The 12,466-nt window shown below is 42.3% G+C and overlaps 1 protein-coding gene across 1 annotated transcript in view; it reads left to right on the plus strand.

The window, feature by feature from the left end:
* The window catches only part of LOC139455303 (uncharacterized), a 4,290-nt gene extending 3,857 nt beyond the window's left edge, over window positions 1-433 (plus strand). The window contains exon 5 of the mRNA XM_071236854.1: window positions 301-433. Within this exon, the coding sequence (XP_071092955.1) occupies window positions 301-316 (16 nt within the window). The 3' untranslated portion in view covers window positions 317-433. The remainder of the gene's footprint in view (window positions 1-300) is intronic.
* The last annotated feature ends 12,033 nt before the right edge of the window (window positions 434-12,466 follow it).

A 12,466-nucleotide genomic window follows, 5' to 3' on the forward strand; every position in this document is an offset into this window, starting at 1 on the left:
AAACAAGGACTGGTCGGCTCGGTTTCCTGTGTCTAAGTGGGGTATTCATGTTAAACTTCAGCATGGCATCACAGTGTGCTAGCTCTAAAAAATCAGTCCGAACTAGTACAAGCAGACACACACAGACACACCATCGACCATCAAATATACCGATTTATTCTCAATTCGAGACAAGCGGCGTGCTCATGTAAAATTGAGTATCCATTATGTTTTGGCACTGGTGCCCTTTCTGAAATCTGTATTTGTTTAAACGTTTTGCGCCAGTTGTGATTTCGCTTCATATGTGTGTCTTTGTTTCAGCCCTCCGTCACCCTAGGATGTTGAAGTTGACGGGGACATCGCAACGACGACATCACCGATGATGAGACTGTCACTACGGCTCCGTCACGACTACTTTGTAAGATGTGGCAATAAAGTTAATGTTAAATATTAATACTTTGTGTGTAGTCGTATCTATCGAACTAAGGAGTGAGTGAGTTGGGTTTAGCGCCGCGTGAACTGTACTGTATTATATCACGACGTGTCATCTTAATGTGGGAGGAAAGCCCGAAGTGATGCAGATCTCATACGTTTGAAAGTTTGGAGAAACCCACGAGCACGGGTATGGTGCTGACAGACCTAGAAACATAATCGTGCCGAACCGGGATTCGAACCCGCGATCATTGGTTTCTGACGTGCCCAAAGGACGCACAATTAAGGCGGCTGAAATGTGATCGAGCCTGGCCCAAGCAAACCCGTGGTCGACAGTAAGAGGATTGTCTTTCCTTGTGGTCACCAATTAGTTTTTTTCGGCATCAATTATGATCATGCCGCCTCGTCAATTCTTCACTGATTGTTTTACGAATTATGTTCTTCTATTACCCGTCAATTCATACTCCGATTTACACTGTAATAGTGACGTGTGTCAGTTTCATATTCGCTGCTGAAATGTGGTCTTGTAGGACTCACGGAAGTCAAATGAGCTCTGCACCTTGCATGACCCCTACCACTGCCTGATATTGAGAAGCTATGGCACGAGAAAAGTGCCCTTTGTTGGATGTAACCTGAGCGCTCATTGGTTGGAAAACTCCCATTCGTTGCTTTAATAATGCAGGAATATTGATGACGAACAGGTAACACCACATTCAATCACTGTTTGTTTAATTGTTGGTTAACGCCGCACTCAGCATTATTCCAGATATATGACGGCGAGCCGTAAATAATCGAATCTGGTCCAGACAATCTAGTGATTGACATCATGAGCATCGATCCACGCAATTGGGATACGGTGACATGCATCAACCACCCGATCCCGTTTTCTGGCCTCTTACGACTAGCATAGTCGCCTTTTAAGGCAAGCATATGTTGCTGAAGACCTATTCTAACCCGGGTCTTCACGGGTCTATTCACTCACTGAGTCTTCTAGAAACGGAAACATCAAGCCTACAATAGTTGGACGTAGCATCTTCCTGATGAGGAGTTTTTAGTTATGTTATCAACACATGTTGATGTGAGTGAGTGAGTGAGTGAGTGAGGTATAACGGTGTTGTTGCAATACTTCATCAACAATGCCGAGGACGAGGGTACACACTACACGTAGATATACAGAAGGTCTTAAGTGGGTGCACAGTACACATAGATATACAGAAGGTCTTAAGTGGGTACACAGTACACATAGATATACAGTAGGTCTTAAGTGGGTGCACAGTACACGTAGATATACAGTAGGTCTTAAGTGGGTACACAGTACACATAGATATACAGTAGGTCTTAAGTGGGTGCACAGTACACGTAGATATACAGTAGGTCTTAAGTGGGTACACAGGACACGTAGGTATACAGTAGGTCTTAAGTGGGTACACAGTACACATAGATATACAGTAGGTCTTAAGTGGGTGCACAGTACACGTAGATATACAGTAGGTCTTAAGTGGGTGCACAGTACACGTAGATATACAGTAGGTATTACGTGGGTACACAGTACACGTAGATATACAGTAGGTCTTAAGTGGGTGCACAGTACACGTAGATATACAGTAGGTCTTACGTGGGTACACAGTACACATAGATATACAGTAGGTCTTACGTGGGTACACAGTACACGTAGATATACAGTAGGTCTTAAGTGGGTACACAGTACACGTAGATATACAGTAAGTCTTACGTGGGTACACAGTACACGTAGATATACAGTAGGTCTTACGTGGGTACACAGTACACGCAGATATACAGTAGGTCTTACGTGGGTACACAGTACACGTAGATATATAGTAGGTCTTAAGTGGGTACACAGTACACGTAGATATACAGTAGGTCTTAAGTGGGTGCACAGTAAAAGGAGATATACAGTAGGTCTTATGTGGGTACACAGTACACGTAGATATACAGTAGGTCTTAAGTGGGTACACAGTACACGTAGATATACAGTAGGTCTTACGTGGGTACACAGTACACGTAGATATACAGTAGGTCTTACGTGGGTGCACAGTACACGTAGATATACAGTAGGTCTTAAGTGGGTGCACAGTAAAAGGAGATATACAGTAGGTCTTATGTGGGCACACAGTACACGTAGATATACAGTAGGTCTTAAGTGGGTACACAGTACACGTAGATATACAGTAGGTCTTACGTGGGTACACAGTACACGTAGATATACAGTAGGTCTTACGTGGGTACACAGTACACGTAGATATACAGTAGGTCTTAAGTGGGTACACAGTACACGTAGATATACAGTAGGTCTTACGTGGGTACACAGTACACATAGATATACAGTAGGTCTTACGTGGGTACACAGTGCACGTAGATATATAGTAGGTCTTAAGTGGGTACACAGTACACGTAGATATACAGTAGGTCTTGCGTGGGTACACAGTACACGTAGGTATACAGTAGGTCTTACGTGGGTACACAGTACACGTAGATATACAGTAGGTCTTGCGTGGGTACACAGTACACGTAGGTATACAGTAGGTCTTGCGTGGGTACACAGTACACGTAGGTATACAGTAGGTCTTAAGTGGGTGCACAGTACACGTAGATATACAGTAGGTCTTAAGTGGGTACACAGTACACATAGATATACAGTAGGTCTTAAGTGGGTGCACAGTAAAAGGAGATATACAGTAGGTCTTACGTGGGGTACACAGTACACATAGATATACAGTAGGTCTTACGTGGGTACACAGTACACGTAGATATATAGTAGGTCTTAAGTGGGTACATAGTACACATAGATATATAGTAGGTCTTAAGTGGGTACACAGTACACATAGATATACAGTAGGTCTTACGTGGGTACACAGTACACATAGATATACAGTAGGTCTTAAGTGGGTGCACAGTAAAAGGAGATATACAGTAGGTCTTAAGTGGGTACACAGTACATTTAGATGTACAGTAGGTCTTAAGTGGGTACACAGTACACATAGATATACAGTAGGTCTTAAGTGGGTGCACAGTAAAAGGAGATATACAGTAGGTCTTACGTGGGGTACACAGTACACATAGATATACAGTAGGTCTTACGTGGGGTACACAGTACACATAGATATACAGTAGGTCTTACGTGGGTACACAGTACACGTAGATATATAGTAGGTCTTAAGTGGGTACACAGTACACATAGATATACAGTAGGTCTTACGTGGGTACACAGTACACATAGATATACAGTAGGTCTTAAGTGGGTGCACAGTAAAAGGAGATATACAGTAGGTCTTAAGTGGGTACACAGTACATTTAGATGTACAGTAGGTCTTAAGCGGGTACACAGCACACGTAGATATATAGTAGGTCTTAATTATTTACTTGGTTTTGGTTTGGTTTGTTGTTTTACGCCGCACTCAGCAATATTCCAGCTATATGACGGCGGTCTGTAAATAATCGAGTCTGGACCAGACATTCCAGTGATTAATATATATGTATATATTGATATATGTGTATAGATATACAGTAGGTCTTAAGTGGGTACACAGTACACGTAGATATACATTACGTCTTACGTGGGTACACAGTACACGTAGGTATACAGTAGGTCTTACGAGAGTACACAGTACACGTAAATATATACAGTAGGTCTTAAGTGGGTACACAGTACACGTAGATATATGATAGGTCTTAAGTGGGTACACAGTATACGTAGATATACAGTAGGTCATGCGTGGGGACACAGTACACGCAGATATACAGTAGGTCTTACGTGGGGTACACAGTACACGTAGATATATAGTAGGTCTTAATTTTTTTTGGTTTTGGTTTGGTTTGTTGTTTTACGCCGCACTCAGCAATATTCCAGCTATATGACGGCGGTCTGTAAATAATCGAGTCTGGACCAGACAATCCAGTGATAATAAATATGTATATATTAATATATGTATATAGATATGTCTTAAGTGGGTACACAGTACACGTAGATATACAGTAGGTCTTACGTGGGTACACAGTACACGCAGATATACAGTAGGTCTTACGTGGGTACACAGTACACGCAGATATAAAGTAGGTCTTACGAAGGTACACATGTACAGTACACGCGGATGTACAGTTTGTCTTACGTGGGTACACAGTACACCTAGATATACAGTCGGTCTTACGTGGGTACACAGTACACTGAGATATACAGTAGGTCTTATTAGGGTACATAGTACACGTAGATATACAATAGGTCTTAAGATGGTTAACAAAATATACTACTCAAAATTTGATAAGGATCGTAGATATTTTTCTTAATAAAAAAGCAAAATAACTGCATAACTGGCAATATTGTGTTCAAGTGAAATCAAAAACGTCTCCAACACACGTGCACGTGCATTTCATGCCATGGGAAATGCGTTTCAAATCACAGTTCGTGCCTTTTCTACCATTGCACGATTTCCAATCAGGCAACGGTGTCTGATTCAATCTGAAACTGTAAACTCAATTGAGTGTTTACACTACGTTTATCTACACAATGCCCCCTCAACGTGTAAGGCGTCGCCTGACGACAGAACAACTGGGCAGATGTATTGGAATGCTTGATGCTGGCTATTCACAACGTGACGTTGCCAATGCACTAAACGTCAGCCAGAGCGTTGTAACGCCAAGATCATTTTGTGGCTCTTCAGGCACGACGTCATCCATTCTGGACAGCAACCAGCCTACGTAACGACCTCCTGAACGCCTCGGGGGTGAATGTGTCCACTCAGACGATACGGAATCGTCTTCACAATGCAGGTCTCTACTCGAGAAGGGCATGTGTCCGAATCTCCCTGACTGTTCGACACCGGCGGGAGCGATTGGAATGGGCTGAAGATCATGTCACTTGGACACGGAACGATTGGGTTCCAGTTCTGTTAACCGATGAGTCCAGGTATTGTTTGGACTTTACAGACAGGAGGCAGCGGGTGTGGCGACGACAACGTGAACGTTTCCATGATGCCAACATCAGTGAACATGACAGTTATGGTGGTGGTTCCATCATGGTCTGGGGTGGAATCAACAGAGATGGAAGGACAGATCTTCATGTCCTGGAGAGAGGAACAATGACGGGGGTGAGGTACCGGGATGAGATCCTCGATGTGTACGTCAGACCCTACGCTGGTGCTGTTGGCCCTGAGTTCATCCTGATGGATGATAACGCCCGTCCTCATCGCGCCAGGGTGGTTGAGCAGTACCTTGAGCAGGAGACAATTGTCCGCATGGATTGGCCAGCGCGCCCGCCGGACTTGAACCCGATTGAGCATGTCTGGAACATGCTGCAGGTTGCCCTTTCACGCCGTAGAGCACAACCCACGACTTTGGCAGAGCTCGGACATGCCCTCGTGGAAGAGTGGAACAACCTTCCCATTGGGAACATCCGGGTGCTTATTGACAGCATATCTCGACGTTGTCAGGCCGTCATTGATGCAAGGGGAGGTCATACTCGATATTGACACTTCATCGACTAAGTGTAATGATGGACTATCCCTCATAACTGTGTAATTCTTTCTCTTGTTTGCTGTTAACATTTTTTAATGAAATGCCTTTTGGTGTTTGCAGATTTCAAACATTCCATATTGATACAAGTTCATGCCGTTCATGAATTTTCATTCATAACATGATTAAACACGTTTCTGAGTCAGAGTCATGTCTTTTGTTATGTTTGTGGTAACTTACACACATATCACCTAGTGATCCTTATCAAATTTTGAGTAGTATACAAAGGTATACATTAGGTTTTTAGTGGGTACACACTACACGTTGGCATAAAATGGTCTTAATTGGCTGCACAGTACACTTTGGTATACATTCGGTCTTAGTGGGTTCACAGTATACGTCACAGAAGCAAAAGCATCATATTTCTCGACTTCTGCGTGTGTTTGGGGATGGTATTCGGAGTGTGGTGCTGATGGTGTTGCGAGGGGGTGGTATTCGGAGTGTATATAGCACGTGGGCCATGCAATTCCTCTGTGCACGCGGGTGATGGAGCCATTCTTGATGTTGACACTTCAGTGAAAGGTCGTCGACTTATTGGTATCGCATCCTCCCGAGGCAAGGGAGTTAACTGACTATGAAAGTCCAGCTTCGACATGTTCTGTTTGTTTCATGTAATTCCAATTGCGTGGATCGATGCTCATGATTTCAGTCACTGGATTGTCTGGTCCAGACTTGATTTTTTGCAGACCACCATGTAGTTGGAATATTGCTGAGTGCGGCGTTAAACAACAAACAAACAAACACAATTGTCAGCCATGGACCACTGGTCCCGGGACGGATTAGAAACTCTCAAGGATCAGAAATGACTTGCGGCGCTTAAATAAAGAAACAAACAAACAACAACCTATTCCTTCCTTTTCCTTATATATTCAGTACCATCACTCCATACCACTTTGTATTTCTGTAATCTGTTTTTTTTCGAAAATACCCTACTTTTTGGAGAGTATCATATATTCTCGCCATGTCATGCATGTAGAGTCACGTGGTAAATCCGATGATAAATAGGATATTGCAGAGACGTTTAACAACCGGTTTGATAGACAACGTGTCTTAATAATAGTCCAGGCGTTGCTAACATCTCCCCTGACAACTGTGACATTCTGACGACAGTCTAAATCTGAAAAGCGAGATTTACACCTCACGTATATTACGCATTACGTTTCTCATATAATCTAGGACATATGTGTGCGCACTTCATGGATAATAACATCGAAAGTACAATTTTGTCTTGATATATCTATAATATACTGGTAGGAAGTGGTAAGAGCTAATGACTAATGACACAATAACACAGTGCCAGGACTCAGGCTCGTAAATGACTAACCGCTTGTGTTTCACGAGTGATGGAGCGATGGAGGAAAGACATCTTTACATCAAATAAAAATAAAACAGCTCTTGTCTTTCACTGTTATTAATAAACGTCCGAGAAGTACTGACGAAAAGTGTTGCCGAGTTTCTCTACATAAACATGACAGATTTCGGATTGACGAGGTTTCTCTGTATCAAGAGAATTTAGTTTGAGTTAAGTTGTCCTGTATAAAGGTAACTTAGTTCGGTTTAACGAAGTTTCTATGTGTTAGGTTTTGGAGTTCTGTTTATCGAGGGTGTTATTTGTTAAAAAATGGAGTTCGGTTTAACGGGGTTTCTTTGTATGAAACTAATTATAATGGGGTTTGAGTTCCCAAGGTTCTCTGTACAGTTCACCCTTAAAATATGCGTGACTAGAAATGTCATTAGCGTTTAACAAGCAACGTGACAATGCAGTGGGAATGATGAACAGAGAGCGGCGTTAAACAAGAAACAACAACAACAACAACAACAACAACAACAACAACATAACAATGAACAATTCACCGATTCCATCAGGTCTATATCTACAACCATGTTGACATGCTTTGTTTATATGCTTACAGAATCAAGCACTGAGTACCGGTGACAGTAGACCGACCCGATACTACATGTATATGGAAGGCTGAAAAGGACATTCTCACGATCTCAACTTTTGAACACCCCGTCGGAACGTTTGACTAAAATCTCGCGATCTCTCGTTCTTGTCTCTTTGAAACATTGTAATTTATCTTATAAAGTCTAGATGGGTGTCACATTTAGACCCATGGCAAAATCTCGCAGTCTTATGATCTCGGTGTTCAGTAATCAAAAGATATGGCAGCCGCAACCATGTCCCTCGCGAGTATCCATATCACAGCACGAAAAACTGACTTTATGTCTGCCCGAAATATTCCAGACAACCGGTCAGCCCTGACAACATTTTGTACGTCATCTTGCAGGCGACATCTTGACATATTAAACAAGAATGAGTGAGATAGTATGGTTTTACGCCGCTTTTAACAATATTCCTGCAATATCACGACGGGGAACACCAGAAATGGGCTTCACACATTGTACCCATATGGGGAATTGAACCCGGGTCTTGTGACGGGTGAACGTTTTAACCACTAGAAACTAGAGTTAAAGAACATATTACTATCTATAATCTGTCATGACGCACTATGACAATTCCAACGAAATAGATTTCATTGGGCGTGAAAGCAAAATAGCTGGGAAAGCTATATGAATGGACCAGTGAAACTCAACAATGACACCAACTATTCGCGAAAAGAGCAAACATGTCTTTCCCTACAAGGGGCACCCGCCACCCACACAATTTTCATAAAAAACGTTTGTGTTTTTTCCCTGACAACGCACAGTGGTACTCCTGCCTTGCTCGATATTTCGAAACTTCTAATGGTGATGATTACTAACCAAATATATCCTAATATAGATTATACTGATATCTCGAAATTGGGTTTAGTGTTAGAAGATCTTGTAGGTTATGAAATTGTTTAGTTCCAATGTTCATGAACTACCTATAAAAACTAAATTATATGCAAAATGTGCCCAAGAACAACTCATTATTAAATGTCATTTCTGTGGGAAAAATACGTTTGCGGTTTTGATAATGCTTAGATGAAGATCGTTAACGTTTACCGCCTTGGTGAAGGCGACAAGAACAGACATGGTGCTGACAAACCAACAGGCAGGGCGAAAATGGGATTCGAACTCAGGTTTATCCTATCCATAGGCATGCAGCTGTACAGAGCGAACCGCGGGCACATAGTGTTCTCTAGTGTCGGAACTCGCCCATTAACACAGGTAATACGTACAGATGTAGGTCCAATGTAACTGAATCAATATAGCCTACAATAACAGTTCCACGCCCGTTTCAAACTGCGCATCAAGATCCGTCTGAGACTTGAGTCATGCTAGGGAGTGGCGTATCACTCCCACTACCCCCGAGATGAGGGTGGCCATTGTTTACCCCACGTCGACGTATTGCCCGTCTCACGCCCTGTTTACTTAGCTGAGCCCACCTGTAGCGTTCGATTGTCATAACTCGTTGACAAAACAGTTCCAACCTGCCGTGTGTTGTCACGACTTGATGCCGAGACTGGAGCTTCGATCCGGGACATTGTGACACTCACGGATGTATCAAATTATCGAACAATAATACTTTGTCTAAACACATCACCTTCAAGCTGAACCTCAGCAGCCGCATCACGTCGCCATAGCGTCAATCGCTGTGGGAAGTTTAACAATCTTTAACACACCTTTCAAACTGTTTGTTGAACAGGTTTACAAAGACAACACTATTCTGTAAAGATAACGTTATGACAAGTACAGTAGTGTACTGCATCCTGTTGATCGTTTATGCAACGTGGAGGCTTTGACTGAATTTGAACAATACAGTATGTATAAGTTTATTACCTATACTGACAGCCAATGGGAGTGTTTCAGTTCCAATTAAATATACAATTCATAATAGTTAATGAACATTTTGCAAAATTCTAAAGCATTATCGCAATTACTTTTTTCCAAAATTTTCCAATCCTCTCAGTCACTCACTCACTCACTCATGATAAAATAATGAAATAATGAAATTATTACCTTATTACCTAATAATTACCTGAATCACACAGAACGAAATCTTCGGCAAATCAAGAATCATATCAGGCAAGATGTTTGTGTCTGTTGTTTTACGCCGCACACAACAATATTCCATTTGACAGCGGCTTGTACATAATCGAGTCTGAACCAGACAATCCAGTGAATGATATTGTGAACAACGATCCACGCCGTCAGGGTTCGATGCCACGCCACCAACCACATCACCGAGCCTGACCACCTGATCCATTAAGTCGCCTCTTACGACAAGCGCGGGTTCTTTGCGACCACTTCAAACCCGCAACCCTCAAGGGGGGGGGGGGGGGGGGGGGGGGGGGGGGGGGGAATATAATGGTTGGTAAAGATATTCGCACATGCACCGTCATCCAACATATGCCTGTGTAACGCCTGCATAAAAATACAGTAGAGTACGTTTATAACGAACTCGCTTATAACGAGCTGACGGATATAACGAACTGGGTTGTTTTGGTCCAGGCAATCTGCAGTATATATGCTGCATATATGCTTATAACGAACACGGTTATAACTGACTAAAATCGGTGGTCCCTTTGTGTTCGTTATAACCGTAGTTTACTGTACCATCAATGATGTCGTTGTCGTCGCAGACGAATGTGTGATTCCGACTATATCATAAGCAGGTGTTACTTATTACTAACAATTACTAACAAACAGCGATGACACAAGGTGTTTGCGAAAAGTGAGCGTATCCTGCCCCACCGGTCACTAACACATGCACGTCAATTATTCACCTGGAAAAACCGTACGGGGATAGTGAATGGCATGATACATGATTTCTATCACTGATGGGTCAAATTTGGAAATGTCCTCCTTATGTCTATACGACTTTTGAAAACTTAACGAACAACTTTTGAAGAATCGTATGGCGCTCTTTGAAATCTTTACAGAAAGAGCATTTTCGATTTAATCTCAAAAGTTGAAATGCAGAAACCAAAGGCGGGAACTGCGGGATCATTGCTCGGCATAAACAGAAAGTTGACTATTGGAAAGTTGAAGTCATCCCAAGACTTCATATATATATCTATATACATGAACGTCTCTGAAGCTTTATGCATAGATCTAAATATGAAACAGATGAGGCGATTTCACTGATCTCTTTTACTTCAAGTTCAGGCGGGTAAAACAGTGGAAGGGAATCGACTATAATTGAAATATATCAGATCATCTATATACCTGAAGCTTCAGTTAAACTTCTTGGCCAAGTTCCCACGTGTTGGTTTTGCAGATATTGTGACTTGTGTGCATAAAGAACAAACGAACAAGTAGGGAGCACAATTGGCGCCCATGAGGATGCCTACTCCTTGCCGGAATGTACAATCCCCACATTTCACATTGATGTTCCCAGTAACCTTCAGAGGACACTTTCTTTCATTTTTGACAAATTGTCCTGCTCCTTTGAAACCAGACATGCAACTGTATCAATGTCACCATGTTTAGTAGCAAACGCCCAAAGGGTAAAGGAAGGAAGGGTTCCTTAAGGTAATCGTATGGGATAGTGGTGTACAAAGTCGGAAAGTTAAATGTTTTGACAGAATTGAACCTTGTTCTTTTCTGAGATTGCAGTTCAAGCCAATCCTTTAATGTTTTGAGAAGCCACATGGTATTAACACCACTTGTCTCAAATACTTTCTGTGAATAAAAAGAAAGTCCATCCTTGGTTGTCTTGTCAGGGATTTGGCTGTCCAGCCGAGGACAGTTGGCTGGAACAGAATGGGTCAATTCTGTTTCTCTTTTTCAGTTTGTGCATACGACCCTTGACACCATCCTGGTTAACACCGTTAGCAAAAAGATAGCATTATTCAACATGAGATGCTTCTCTGATTTTACAAGTCGGAGCGATAAGCTGTTGAAAATTGTCTCCATTTCTTAAAATATGTTTGAAATGATTTTTCTAATACGATCTAAAAAAATAAATTTTGGTCATGGGGTGTTTATTTCAAGCCATCTTAAATGCATGCTTGTCTCCATTCTCAAATTGTATCATGTGCAGCAGTGTATCAGACAGACAGACAGACAGACAGAGCGCCTTGGTCCCTCACACGGAACCACTTGGGACTACAGAGGAACTGAACACCGTGCTTGGAACACAATCCTTCCCCAAAGCTGTCTGGAGTCCGACTAGTTTTGTTTGTTTGTCTGTTTGTTTGCTTGTTGTTTATGCTATATGACGGCGGTCTGTAAATAATCGAGTTGGAACCAGACAATCCAGTGATTGACATCATTAGCATCGATCCACGCATTTGGGACACGATGACATGTATCAACCAAGTCAGCGAGCCTGACCACCATATCCCGTTAGTCGCCTTTTACGACAAGCATGGGCTGCTGAAGACCTATTCTACCCCGGATCTTCACGGACCACTCCGACTAGCTGACAGGTGTAGCCAGTTTGGTTCTATTGTATTTATATTTCAGTCAAACAGTTGGTCTGATTATGTTGGAACAATGTGTTAGTTTCACTGGTCCATTGCCTCGAAGTATGTAACAGAGCGGGCAGAACAGAGCCGCTTTAGGTTCAGACTATTTTAACAGTGTTCGCTTGACATGT

Source organism: Haliotis cracherodii, unplaced genomic scaffold (assembly GCF_022045235.1).
Source record: "Haliotis cracherodii isolate W230 unplaced genomic scaffold, xgHalCrac1.p SCAF_11, whole genome shotgun sequence".
NCBI classification, from domain to species: domain Eukaryota; kingdom Metazoa; phylum Mollusca; class Gastropoda; order Lepetellida; family Haliotidae; genus Haliotis; species Haliotis cracherodii.